At 43.2% G+C, this 14,590-nt stretch overlaps 1 protein-coding gene across 3 annotated transcripts in view; it reads left to right on the top strand.

The window, feature by feature from the left end:
• HECTD1 (HECT domain E3 ubiquitin protein ligase 1) overlaps nt 1-14,590 on the top strand; it is a 100,202-nt gene that overhangs the window by 41,731 nt on the left and 43,881 nt on the right. For all 3 annotated transcript variants that reach the window (XM_056546023.1, XM_056546024.1, XM_056546022.1), the window contains exons 9-17: nt 215-329; nt 1,011-1,185; nt 2,273-2,411; nt 2,517-2,687; nt 6,602-6,824; nt 6,911-7,174; nt 10,221-10,297; nt 10,519-10,653; nt 11,450-11,596. In XM_056546023.1, coding sequence (XP_056401998.1) covers nt 215-329; nt 1,011-1,185; nt 2,273-2,411; nt 2,517-2,687; nt 6,602-6,824; nt 6,911-7,174; nt 10,221-10,297; nt 10,519-10,653; nt 11,450-11,596 — 1,446 coding nt within the window. The remainder of the gene's footprint in view (nt 1-214; nt 330-1,010; nt 1,186-2,272; nt 2,412-2,516; nt 2,688-6,601; nt 6,825-6,910; nt 7,175-10,220; nt 10,298-10,518; nt 10,654-11,449; nt 11,597-14,590) is intronic.

The following is a 14,590-nucleotide window of genomic DNA, read 5'->3' as shown; positions in this document are numbered from 1 at the left end:
AATTATCCTCTATCTACAGGATAGGGGATACGTTTTTCTGTACCTTTTTTAGGCATGTTACTTTTTTAAGGAAGCAGAGTTTTAAAACCACAACCTGAGGACACGTTTGATGTAGTTTTGAAATAAAGCAGCTGTTTGTTTATTTTCTTTTTCTGATGCTATATCGTATAACATTGTATATACCATTCTTATGTGTTTCTGGTTCCTCTTCTAGACCCTGTTACGCCATGGAGCCAATCCAGACCTGCGTGATGAGGATGGAAAGACTCCACTAGACAAAGCACGAGAGCGAGGGCATAGTGAGGTGGTTGCCATCTTACAATCTCCAGGTATGCAACTTATTTTGTCAGTGCTTACATTGTCAGCATTTTCTGCAATGATATACACAGAAAATACTTGGGAATAGGGTTTTCAAAACCTGATTTACACACAATGCATTCTAAAGACCTGCTGCAGTGCATCGTGGGAAATCTGTTTTGTGAATCCAGGCCCAAATCTTCTTGTAATACAAGCCGATTTTAGCGCTGGGCAGAATAACATGGGACACTTAAAGGGGTTATCCAGGGGAAAAACTTTTTTTTATATATCAACTGGCTCCAGAAAGTTAAACAGATTTGTAAATTACTTCTATTAAAAAAATCTTAATCCTTTCAGTACTTATGAGCTGATGGAGTTGTTCTTTTCTGTCTAAGTCCTCTCTGATGAGAACTGTCTCGAGAACCGCACAGTTTAGAAGCAAATCCCCATAGCAAACTTCTTCTACGCTGTGCAGTTACCGAGACAAGCAGCGATGTCAGCAGAGAGCACTGTTGCCAGATAAAAAAGACCAACTCAACTTCAGCAGCTGATAATTATTGAATTTGAATTGAATTGAATTTTTTTTGAATAGAAGTAATTTACAAATCTGTTAAACTTTCTGGAGCCAGTTGATGTATAACATTTTTTTTTTCCTTGAATACCCCTTTAAGTTGCCGTTTTCAGTGAACAAATTCTCTCCTGTATGTTTTTAGGGGACTGGATGTGTCCTGTTAACAAAGGAGATGAAAAGAAGAAAAAAGACTCTAATCGGGAGGAAGAAGAGTGCAATGAGCCAAAGGGGGACCCAGAAATGGCTCCAATATACTTAAAGAGGCTGCTGCCTGTTTTTGCTCAAACGTTTCAGCAGACTATGCTCCCATCAATCAGGTAAAGTTTATATCGTAGTATATAGCAGTGTTTCTCAACGAGGGTGCCTCCAGCTGTTGCTAAAACTACAACTCCCATCATGCCCGGACAGCCAGAGGCTGTCCGGGCATGCTGGGAGTTGTAGTTTTGCAACAGCTGGAGGCACCCTGGTTTGGAAACACTACTGTATTTAGCAATATAGATAGATAGATAGATAGATAGATAGATATATTAGTGCATTGACCAAGGATTCTTCATATGTTGATCTGGTGGTGAATCTTTTGATGTATGTTCGAATTTTTGACTATCTTAACAGTTCTATGCATTATCTTTTGTGCTGTTTCACTGTCAATTAAAACAGCGTAACGGAGGCCAAAAGTTGTCATCTCAGTATGAAGACCCCCACTTATTAAGAGAACGAGCTGGGTGTAGCTCACTTTACTTCTTGGATCTTTGTCTTACTGCTCCATAGACTTAGAATTAGAGATGAGCGAACTTGCAGTAAATTCGATTCGTTACGAACTTCTCGGCGCGGTAATTGATGACTTATCCTGCATAAATTAGTTCAGCTTTTAGGTGCTCCCGTGGGCTGGAAAAGGTGGATACAGTCCTAGGAGACTCTTTCCTAGGACTGTATCCATCTTTTCCAGCCCACGGGAGCACCTGAAAGCTGAACTAATTTATGCAGGATAAGTCATCAACTGCCGAGCCGAGAAGTTCGTGACGAATCGAATTTACTGTAAGTTCGCTCATCTCTACTTATAAGGCTACGTTTCCACTTGGTTTTTTTTCTGGCAGTTTTTGAGGAGAAGTGGAAGTCCTTCCTTTATATGTCCTATTCCTTTTGAAGACACTTCTGGTGGTAGTTTTCCAAAAACTGCCAGAAAAAAAAAAAACTTAGCCTAAAGGAGCAGCAAGATAAAGATCTCTTAGAGCTGGGAAGTGAGCTCCTGATATTTGGGGTCTCAGCAAATAGACCCTGACCGATCAAAACTTTGACATGTCTCAAGCACATGTGAAAAGTTTTTTTTTTTAAAGTGACAGTGACCATTTAACTTGAGGATACTTTATTTTTTGTTTTAATTGTTAACTATTTTGCTTCTTACAGGAAAGCCAGCCTTGCTCTAATCCGAAAGATGATACATTTCTGCTCCGAAGCACTGCTGAAAGAGGTTTGTGACTCAGATGCAGGACACAATCTACCCACAGTCCTTGTTGAGATTACGGCTACAGTTTTGGATCAGGAGGTGAGTTCTTACTACCTTTTTCTGTAAGTTTCAGTTTTTAGTAGGACTATATACAAATGTATAGCATCTTATTTTTTTTGCTAATAATTGTATTTCTGTGTTCAGGATGATGACGATGGCCACCTTCTAGCACTTCAGATCATCCGAGATCTAGTAGATAAAGGTGATGACCTCTTTCTAGACCAGTTAGCAAGACTTGGTGTTATAAGTAAAGTGTCAACTCTTGCTGGACCTACCTCTGATGATGAGAATGAAGAGGATCCCAAACCAGAAAAGGTAAGTAAGGCAGATACATGAAATGCCAATCATTATGTTTGTTTTTTCTCGGTCGCTCTACATTGGGGGACACGCAGACCATGGGTATATGCTCTTGCCACTAGGAGGCGCTGACACTAGGAAAAAGAGTCGGCTCCTCCCTGGCAGGATATACCCGTCCACTGGAAGTGAGGTAATCAGTTTTCGCTAGTGTCAGTAGAAGGGCTGTTTATTTTTTTTCCTCCCTTTTCTTTCTCATTTTCAGGTGGGGGTTCAGGAGCATGGTGCGACAAAGGGGCACAGCGTGCTGGTGGTGCTTGTCACAGCCTGCAGATCCTTTCCGCTTTCCTGGAGGTTGGGCCCTTTTCCCAGGGTGTCTCACAGGACAACCATAGATCCTCTCTTCTCCCGTCCTGATGGGCAAGGATCGGTGCAATTTTGTGCCTCTGAGTTTAGCTCCGCCCATCTCCTTCCCCTGCACCGTGTCCAGGCTTGGGCTCGGGGGTTAATGCCGGGGCGCCCTGCGTCCCACGCCAAGTTCATAAAAAAAAAAAAAAATTGTCTTCCCCAGGTCTCTTTGAGTGGAAAATGCCCTTTTGCGGCTGTTAATGGTATTGTGTTTTTAGTGGCTCCCTCTGTGGCAGCTGATAGCTATTACAGTTTTTTCAGTTCAGGTATCCCACTGCCGAGGTGTGGTTCTGAGTGAGGGACCCCATGTTGCTCCATGGGCCTTTTACAATTCACCACGTAGTGTTTCGCAGGGTTCCCTACTTTCCCTGGTCCCTCTCCACAGGCCTGCTGCTATCTCGGATAAGGGCTGGTAAACCACTTTCAGTGTGTGGCTCCAAGGTGTGTCCACGGTCCGATGAAGTGGCTCTATGGATTCATTGGACCTTTCTACCGGTAAGTCTAACTGTGTCTGTATATTTCTTGCACCTCATTCATCCTTCATCTCTTTAGGCAGCGACTGCAGTTCTGGTGTGTAGCGCCATTAAGAGATGGGGTGTGGGCGTTTCCTGCAGGTTCTATGGACCTCGCAGCAGCAGTACTCTCGGTTCCCCTACTAACAGCATAACGTTAGTCTTCTCAAGGCATGGTTAGGGCATGCCGTTGGGTGCTGAGACTAGACTAGCACATTTGGATGTCTGTGGTTCCCTTCGTGGTGGCAGTCTTGGTACCCATGTCTATGTCCCTACATATGCTCTGGACACCCTGCTCATGTAGAGCCTTCCTTCCCTCCTTTTCGGTGGGGTGTACCACAGGCATTCCTGTGTAATTGTTTTCACAGGTCTGCGCTGGTTAAGCCCCCGGTTTAGGCATGGGGCCTGCTGGGGCGATGGCATGTTCTGCAGCCCCCCCCCCAAAATGCCTCCAAGTATCTTCCTGGGTTCCTGTATCGGGTGGCTCAGGCGCCTGCGCTGTTATTCATCGGTTAGGATGTCTCCATGGCTGCACCATCTGCCCCCCCCCCCCCCCCATTTTTTCTTAGAGTCCAAGGTTTCGCCCTAATGGGGTGTTTCCTCCCAACGCTGTAAGTTGCTACATGTGCTTCTTACTTGATCATAGTTGTGTCTTTGTATCTCCCAGCTCCAGTGTCCAGGATTCAAATCCCTCTGGGGACATAACATGGCTCCTCTGTGCCTCGGTGTGTTTTCGCAGGGTCCCTGGGGTCTACCCAGTGCTTTGATCCGTTACCGTAGGGCGCCATTTCCTTTTGTCCTACAGTACATGGCGCTCTTGGGAAATTTCCTTCCACAGAGGGTACTGAGATCTGGAAGCTTGGCATGGTCAGTGCCTGAGTTTAGTCTCCACCGCCCCTATTTCACTGAGCACTTTCTTTTGCCAAGATGGAGCCATCTCGCACTTCCCCCTACATGATGGAGTACCTTGCTGGGCCTTTGTTTTTTTGCTGGGAGTGATCGGAAGTGCTTTTCGCCAACTCTGCTTGCTTACTGCTCACTGTTGCAGCCTGGCTCTCCTCCTGTTTCTGGTTGTCTACTGCTGCTAATGCAGCTAGGGGATTTCCCTCTGTAGGAGGGGTTTATGCAATCGTGTATAGCTCAGCGACAGCCAGTCTGCCATTGCTCTCTTCCTTCCTGGGCGCAATATCTGGGAAGGGTGTGCTCATTCTTCCCTTTGTCAGTGTCTGTGGCGCTACACTGCCACTGATCTTTTGGAATAACCTTCTTGTGCCCAGAGCCTGGGAGTCCCAGCTGGGTTCCCCTTTGCTTTTCCCTCTGTTCCCATCCTGACGAGATGTTGCTGGGAGTGCTCTGGTTGGCTCGGACCTCTGGGTCCAAGACCAATTAATCTTTGTTTTGGACTCTCTCCTAGACTGCTGTGGTGTACCTTATTTTCTGGGTCTGTCCTTCGGGCCTTCATGAGGATTGTGGTCTCGGGCACGTGTAGTGCCCCTGCCCTGGCTTCTCCACAATTCCATTGTGGGGTGGTTGTTCTGTTCTGCGTTTTGCGGTTGTTGGGTTTGCTCCCCCTACAGGTGGGGCACCTCCCGGTGACTCAAGAGTCTCCAGTTCCATGTCGCTGTTCCTGGTTTCCAGGTTACTCCTTACTTTCAGTTTCCTCCTTTGGGGTCCAGTTACTCCGGGGTTGGACGGCAAGCCTGTCTACCAGGTTGTTCCAGTCGGGCGATTATTCAGCTGCAGCATGGCTATGGTTCTTCCCGCTGTTCAGCCTGTGTGGCGTCCTCTCTGAGTCCTCTCTTCTCCCCAGATGCCCATGCGGTGCCCCTGGGACAGTGGTTTTTGGCACATACAGCTTTTTGGTTCGGATCTTCGGCACTATGCCTCTCCGGAGACTGTTCCCATCTCTCTTTTTCAGAAGTTTCTGGTCTACATCTTGATTGACTCACCTTCGGCTCTCACCGGTGTTTTTTTGCCAGGTTCTCTGGTTTCGGTTGATCCTTTGTATGGGGTTCTCTTGTCGTTTCCTTTCCCTTTTTTCCCCCCGAACCAGGCTCTCCCCCTGTCTGGTTCTGTGCTTCTTGGAGTTGGTTTCCTACCTCCTTCCAGGTTGGTTCGGCTCATCGGGTCTCTGCATCTCTCCTTCTTGTCTCTCTGTGGCCTGGTGGTTTAGAGTCTCTTCTAAGAACGGTCCTTTCCTTGACATCCTAGTCCATCTTCATGGACAGTGGGAACTGACGGACGCTTAGTTCCAGGCCTTGGTTGCTTTTTTAGCCCAGGGTCTCGTCCGTGAGTCTTACGGCCAGCTGGGGTTGACTCCCTTTCTCTGGTGGTGTTCTTCCCACCCCAGGGACTGCTTTGGTATGTCCCATGGTCTCTGTGTCCCTGAATGAAGAGCGACCGAGAAAAGGAGATTTTTGTTGTACCCACCATAAAATCTCTCTCATAGCCTTCATTGGGGGACACAGCACCCACCCATGTCTTCATTCTTGTCCGGATTGCCTTTTCCGGTTCTTGGGTGTTTCGCCGGGATTCCTTTCTAGGGTCCTTTGGACTTGTCTCTTGGTTGGCTCCTCCTAATGCTTTGTGACAAAACTGATTACCTCACTTCCAGTGGGCGGGTATATCCTGCCAGGGAGGAGATGACTTTTTTTTCCTAGTGCCAGCGCCTCCTAGTGGCAAGAGCATATACCCATGGTCTTTGTGTCCCCAATGGAGGCTACAATAATAGATTTTGCTATGAGTACAAAAAAAAAATTCCTTTTTTATTAAATAGGCCTGATTTACGCAACCATTTCCCCATGCACTGTTAGGGTATATGAATGCTATATAGGTAGGCTATACTTCAGGGTTCACCTCTGTTACTCTTGGTTATAATAGTTGTGCAGTTAGTCATGGTGAGAGGGCTATCTCATGAAATTGTTTACAGAGAGTCTCTTAAGATTATCTCAAGAACCTTTTTTGTTTTTTCATGTAAAACATTATTTGCATGCCTAATTTTGTTGTTACGTCCAGGAGGATGAACCACAGGAAGATGCCAAAGAATTACAGCAGGGCAGGCCTTATCACTGGAGGGACTGGTCTGTTATTCGAGGACGGGATTGTTTGTATATCTGGAGCGATGCGGCAGCATTAGAATTGTCCAATGGAAGTAATGGCTGGTTTCGCTTTATCTTGGATGGAAAACTTGCAACTATGTATTCTAGTGGAAGTCCAGAAGGAGGCTCTGATAGCTCAGGTAAGTGCAAAATTTCCCTTGAATTTGTGACTTAATTTTAGTTAATAGCAAACGGTGTAGCATCATTTTTCTTTTTCTGTACATAGAAAGCAGGAGTGAGTTCTTAGAGAAGTTACAGAGAGCTCGTGGCCAAGTAAAGCCCTCCACTTCCAGCCAGCCTATTTTATCTGTCCCTGGGCCGGGTAAACTGACTGTGGGGAATTGGTCCCTTACTTGTTTGAAAGATGGAGAAATTGCTATCCACAACTCAGACGGACAACAGGCAACCATACTAAAAGAAGACCTACCGGGCTTTGTGTTTGAGTCGAACAGGGGAACCAAGCACTCTTTCACTGCAGAGACCTCATTGGGTATGTGCAAAGTGTTTCCTGAGCTTGAAGTGCATTATTACTTTTAAAAGCTATGTACTCCTTTTAGGGGCTTTTTTTAAATTTTCTTTTTTAAACGCGTTTTATTTTGTGGTTAAACACATTTTTAGATTTTTATTAACAAAATTCAGCCGTTGTGTTTGCAGGTCCTATGTATATGTACATTTGTAATGTTATTCATTTGTCATTGGATGTAAACTTTAAAGGGGTACTCTACCCCTAGACATCTTATTCCCTATCCAAAGGATAGGGGATAAGATGTCTGATCGCGGGGGTCCCACCGCTGGGGACCCCTACAATCTCTCCTGCATCACCCACCTGTGATTAGCTGTACGGAGTGAAGTTCGCTCAGTGTCTGATGACTCACGATACAGGGGCTGGAGTATCGTGACGTCACGTCCTCTCCAATAGAATGGCATTGAGGGGGCGGGGTGTGACGCCACAATACTCCGGCCCCTGTATTGAGTCATCAGACACGGAGAGATCTACGCTCCCTGCAGCTGATGACAAGTGGGTACTGCAGAAGAGATTGCAGGGGTCCCCAAAAGTGGGACCCCCGCGATCAGACATCTTATCCCCTATCCTTTGGATAGGGGATAAGATGTCTAGGGGCGGAGTACCCCTTTAAAGATGATCAGGCATCACTATGCATGGTCGTAATTTTTCTCCATTACTTTCATTTTGAATTTGGTGCCTACATGCCTCATCGGAAGCATTGTTCTCCCCAACGCTATCTGTTGCTTGGAGCTGTGCAAAACCCTTAACCTGTGCGATACCCAGCGTAATGTGATACTGGTAATGACACTGGGTCCTGCCCTGGGGACTGGTTTTTCACAGCTACAAGCTGTGAGGTGGACAGCGCTTCTGTTGAGGCATAGGCATTTAGGCACTAAATTCAAAATGAAGGTAATTAAGAAAAATTGTGCATAGTATCCTACAAGCAATCCTGGAAAACCCCTTTTTATTGGGGTTATGCAGGATTTTTTTAAAACTTTTAATCTATGTGCTGCTGATGTTAGGTAATGTGTCAATTTGCTTATATTACCTGTATAGGGTGTACTGTGCCCTTTTTTAGGATGTTCATGCTTCTGGAGGTTCTGCGATCTAATGCGCTGGGGATTGCTATCGTCTTGAGCCTTTCCTGGGATCCTGTGTGGCTGAAGACAACAGCTGATCACAGAGGGCTTGACTTCTTCTCGTCTTGTCTGATAATCCAGCCCCCTGATGATGTGTGTTGTCCAGCTTTACGTGCCGCCGTACCTGGGTTGAATGTGTCCCCCGCTGTGATTTGATCTTTGCACAGTCTGCATTTTGCGCAAGAACGGCTGCACTTACAGCAGGACATCACACATCATCTGGGGGCTGGCTTTTTAGGAAATACGAGAAGAAGTCAAGCCCCCATGTGATCAGCTGTTGTCTTGAGCCTCATAGGATCCCAGGAAAGGCTCAAAACAGCAGCAATCCCTAGTGCACAACATCGCAGAACCCCCAGAAACATGAACATACAAAAAAAAGACTACAATACACCCCATATTGGTAATATAAGCAAATTGACACACTACTTATATATTATATATATATAAAAAAAAAAAAAAATATATATATATATATATATATATATATATATATATATATATATATATGTGTGTGTGTGTAAAATAAATATATATATATATATATATATATATATATATATATGTATGTGTGTAATATTTAGATATGTGTAATATATATAATATAATTATCTATACACACACACACATATACACAAAGGATGAGTTGGCCAGCACCATTGATTCCTGCAGCCTGCACCTGTAAGCCAGGTCCATATAATAGTTTGGCATCAATAGAGCTGGCCAACTCATCCTTTGGTTGTTTTACATATACGGGGGAGTGGCTACCTCCATGTTGGCTCTTGCACCCTACCAACCTCTATCAGGTGTATATAAGGTGCCTTGGATGCAATGCCTGCTGATCTATTCACACAGAGGCATATTCATAGTGTAGGGTCCGCCCCAAAAGGAGGTCACCTTACCGTGGTGGGACGGTCCAAGCTATTTGGCCGCCAAATTGCAAGCGAAGTACGTCACTATTTCATTACTTCACAATTTTATACTTACATTTACTGCACTATAGCTGAATAGCTTCTCATGTTGTATCTATATACTCATGTTTTATCTATCTTTTTGCTAGCAGTATATAAAAAGATCTGGGCAGCACTCCAATAACGTGAAAAAAGGGAATTTATTCCATCAAAGCAAAGTGCAAATACAGCAGCGACGTTTCAGCTTGAAAAAGATCCTGGAGAGGATCGAAACGTCGCTGCTGTTTTTGCACATTGCTTTGATGGAATAAATTAACTTTTTTCACGTTATTGGAGTGCTGCCCTGATCTTCTTTTTTTTTTTTTTTTAATCTTTGGATGGATTGTTGGACTTGATCCTTTAACAGGTTGCCTGCACCTTACTTTATATTCTTTCATTTTTTTTGTGTGCTTTTGCTTTTTGTGTATATATATGTGTATGTATGTGTATATATATATATATATATATATATATATATATATATATATATATATATTTATATTTATAATCTTGGATAACCCCTTTGACCTGCAGCTGCCAAAAGAAGAAACAAAACAGAATAAATGTTACAGGTAGCATACATTGTGCATGAAATTAGTATTAGGGTATTCTATTTCTTGCTCATTTTATACATGGAGTCAGTGTTGTCTATACTTGCCTGTTTTATAAAACTCTACCATCTCAATATACAGCTGAGGATTTCTATTAATTGAATGTCTTGCTCTAGAAGGTGTTTTGTGTAAATACAGATTAGAACTACTTATGAAAGGTATCAATCCTTATGTTTTGGGTTTTAATTCCTCAACTTTAAGAGCTCTGCTTATTGTCAGTCAAGGGCACATTTGACATAAACAAAAAAAAAAAACTGGGCAATAGGAGCTTAGCTTTTGTTTTTCCCTGGACTGTTTATAAAATTTTACCTTATCAAAACCATTGCGGTTGCAGGTTCAGAGTTTGTTACTGGCTGGACAGGAAAGAGAGGTAGAAAGCTCAAGTCCAAGTTAGAGAAAACAAAGCAGAAGGTATGTAATCAATTAGTTGTGTGTATCTGTCTAAATCAATGTTTTCAAAATTGTGTCTCTCTCGCTGTTGCAAAACTACAACTCCCAGTATGCCCGGACAGCCTTTGGCTGTCCGGGCATTCTGGAAGTTATAGTTTTGCAACAGCTGGAGACACTCAGTTTGGAAAACCCTGGTCTAAATACAGCCCAGAATCCTGAAAGCTCCTGACTCTTTATTACAGGTACGCACAATGGCGAGAGACTTGTATGATGACCACTTTAAAGCGGTGGAAAGCATGCCGCGCGGTGTGGTGGTTACTCTCCGGAATATCGCCACACAGTTGGAATCGTCTTGGGAACTTCACACAAACAGACAGGTCTGTACAAATCTACAGTTACGTATAACGTACCATTTTGTTGACTGGTCTGCGACTAGTATTTTCAGTCTTCTGTAACCTTTAGGCCTCATCCACACATTATGATTTTTTGAGGATTTGCAGTGTAGATACCAAAACAAAACGTATAACTGCAGACAAATCACATGCAAATTTTAGGTTTTGCAACAGATTTAAAGAGGTACTCTGGTAGAAAACAAATTTTTTTTTTCATTTCAACTGGCTCCAGAAAGTTAAACAGATTTGTAAATTACTTCTGTGAACAATCTTAATCCTTCCAGTACTTATCAGCTGCAGTATGCTCCAGAGGATGTTGAGTTCTTTTCTGTTTGACCCACAGTGCTCTCTGCTGACACTTCTGTCCATGGCAGGAACTGTCCAGAGTAGGAGCAAATCCCCATAGAAAACCTCTCCTGCTCTGGACAGTTCCTGACATGGACAGAGGTGTCAGCAGAGAGCACTGTGGTCAGACAGAAAAGAACTACTCAACTTCCTGTGGAGTATACAGCAGCTGATACGTCCTGGAAGGATTAAGGGTTTTTAAGAGAAGTAATTTACAAATCTGTGTAAATTTCTGGCATCAGTTGATTTGAAAAAAATAGTTTGCCACCGGAATAGTTTGCCACCGGAGTGGTAGGTGACATCCCAGGCAAAATGAGCAAAAAAAATCTGCATGCTATTACATACAATTTTGATTTAAAACTCCTACCATGCATGACCTTACCTTTATAGAGATTGGAGGATGACTTCCCCCCCCCCCCCCCTATATCTGTTTCAGTTTATTGAAGGTGAGAATACATGGAGGGATCTAATGAAGACAGCCCTGGAAAACCTAATAGTGCTGCTGAAGGATGAAACTACCATATCTCCTTATGAAATGTGCAGCAGTGGTCTAGTACAGGCTCTGCTCACTGTGCTGAACAATGTACGTATTTCCAAATTCTCTTAAAAACGTATCGTTGGTTTTGGTCAGCATACGTTGTGTCACTAATGTATTTAGACTGATGCTATAGAAGTAGTGCAGACCACAAATTGAATGAACAGTGTATGGGTGAGACTGATCTGTTCTTAGTTGTTGTGTGTTTTCCACTTGGCCTCTGTCTAGTAATGTCTAGGGCAGTGTTTCCAAACCAGGGTGCCTCCAGCTGTTTCAAAACTACAACTCCCAGCATGCCCGGACAGCCAACGGCTGTCCGGGCATGCTGGGAGTTGTAGTTTTGCAACGGCTGGAGGCACCCTGGCTGGAAAACACTGGTCTAGGGATATGCTGAGGGACTTAGGGATGTACCTATTTACTTCGAATGCCGGCTGATCTCTTTTAACCGGTTGCCATCTAAGGACTAGCCGGCTCGTCCTGAGACGGCAGCGGTTGTATGGCGCAGGCTCCTGACTCGAGCCTGCGCCATAACGGCCGTCCCTCAGCTGATTCTTGTAGCTGGGGGCCGGCGTTAATAGCCAACATGAGGTGATTGCCGTGGCCGGCTATTAACCCTTTAGATCGCCGCTGTCAAAGTCTACAGTGATGTCTAAAGGGACATTTAAACCATCCTTGGTGGTCCAGTGGGGTCGATCCACTGGGATTGCCGGGGGGTGGAGGGGGGTGATCCACTGCTGAGGTAGCCGGAGGGGCTTACCTCATGTCCTGTGGCTGCTGCGGGTCTGACAATGATAAAGCCTGGCAGGACCAGGCTTTATCAATCGAGCGCAGAGCACACAGATCAACGTTGATCTGTATGAGGAATCTAATGATTTCTCCTAAGGGGGCTAAAAGTGTAAAAAAAATAAAAATAAATAAAAAAAAAAACACCCATTAACCCCTTCCTTATTAGAAATTTAAATCATCCCCCTTTTCCCAAATTCCATATAAAAAATATGTAACCAAAATAAAAATAAACATATGTGGTATCGCCACATGCGTAAATGTCCGAACTATAAAAATATATAGTTAATTAAACCGCACAGTCAATGGCGTACGCACAAAAAAATTCCAAAGTCCAAAATAGCGTATTTTTGGTCACTTTTTATATCATGAAAAAATGAATAAAAAGCGATCAAAAAGTCCGATCAATACAAAAATGGTACAGATAAAAACTTCAGATCACACCACAAAAAATTAGCCCTGTACGTGGGAAAAAATAAATAAAATTTTTAGAGGTCAGAAAATGACAATTTTAACCCCTTAATGACCAAGCCCATTTTCACCTCAAGGACCAGGCCAATTTTATTTTTGCGTTTTCGTTTTTTCCTCCTCGCCTTCTAAAATCCATAACGCCTTTATATTTCCATGTACAGACCCATATAAGGGCTTGTTTTTTGCATGACCAATTGTACTTTGTAATGAAACCTCTCATTTTACCATAAAATGTACGGCGAACCCCCCCCAAAAATTTTTTAGGGATGAAATTTTTATGAAAACCAAAATTTTGCAAATTTTGGAGGGTTTTGTTTTCACACTGTACACTTTATGGTAAAAATGACGTGTTCTTTATTCTGTGGGTCAATACGATTAAAATGATACCCATGGCTAGATACCTTTATATTTTTGTACCGCTTAAAAAAAAATCTAAAACTTTTTGTCCAAAATCAGTAATCTAAAATCCCCCTATTTTGACCACCTATAACTTTTTCATTTTTCCGTATATAGGGCGGTATGAGGGCTCATTTTTTGCGCCGTCATCTGTACTTTTTTTTAGATACCACATTTGCATATATAAAACTTTTAGATCATTTTTTATTATTTTTTTTTAAATAAAATGTGACAAAAAAAGCATCATTTAAAGTTTTTCAATTTTTTAACGTTTACGCCATTCACCGTACGGGATCATTAACATTATATTTTGATAGTTCGGACATTTACACACGCAGCGATACCAAATATGTTTCTTTAAAAAAAAAAAAAATTACGCTTTTTGGGGGTAAAATGGGAAAAACTGACAATTTTCATTTTTATTGGGGGGAGGGTATTTTTCACTTTTTATTTTTTACTTTTTATTTTTACTTTTTTCAACTTTTTTTTTTAACACTTTTTATGTCCCCATAGGGGACTATCTATAGTAATCATTTGATTGCTAATACTGTGTAGTGCTATGTATAGGACACAGCACTGCTCAGTATTATCGGTGATCTTCTGCTCGATAGCAGACCAGAGCAGAAGACCCCGGGAGACGGCCGGAGCTAGGTAAGGGGACCTCCGGCTGTCATGCAGGATGATCGTATCCCCGCGGCAGCACTGCGGGCGATCCGATCATCCAAAGTGCTGCAATGCTGCAATCTGTATTGATCACGGCATCAGAGGGGTTAATGGCGGACATCCACGCGATCGCGGATGTCGGCCATTACGGGCGGGTCCCCGGCTGCTGCTAGCAGCCGGAACCTGCCGTGTATGACGCGAGCACCCTTCCGATGCTCGCGGTCATACACAGGACTTAAATGTACGTCCAGGTGCGGGAAGCCAAACCAGGGCGTACATTTACGTCCTTGGTCGTTAAGGGGGTTAAACAAATTAATTGTAATTTAGGATTTTTTTCCAGAAGACAAAATCAAACCTATAAAAATTTATTGTATGGCCCTACAGAATAAAGAGCGTGTCATTGTTACCGAAAAATGTACTGCGTAGAAATGGAAGCCCCCAAAAGTTGCAAAATGGTGTTTTTTCTCTTCAATTTTGTCTCACAATAAAAAAATTTTTTTTTTTTGTTTCGCCGTAGATTTTTGGGTAAAATGACTGGCATTACAATGTAGAATTGGTGGCGCAAAAAATAAGCCAGCATATGGATTTTTAGGTGCAAAATTATAAGGGTTATAATTTTTAAAAAGTAAGGAGGAAAAAACGAAAGTGGAAAAACGCTCGGCCCTTAAGGGGTTAATGTAAATGTTGAGTCCATGTTTATTTTAATAGAAACAGGGCAGCAAGCTGCTA

Source organism: Hyla sarda, chromosome 11 (genome assembly GCF_029499605.1).
Source record: "Hyla sarda isolate aHylSar1 chromosome 11, aHylSar1.hap1, whole genome shotgun sequence".
NCBI classification, from domain to species: Eukaryota; Metazoa; Chordata; class Amphibia; order Anura; family Hylidae; genus Hyla; species Hyla sarda.
Note: the sequence above shows the minus strand (reverse complement) of the source record. Positions and strands in the feature narration are given on the sequence as shown.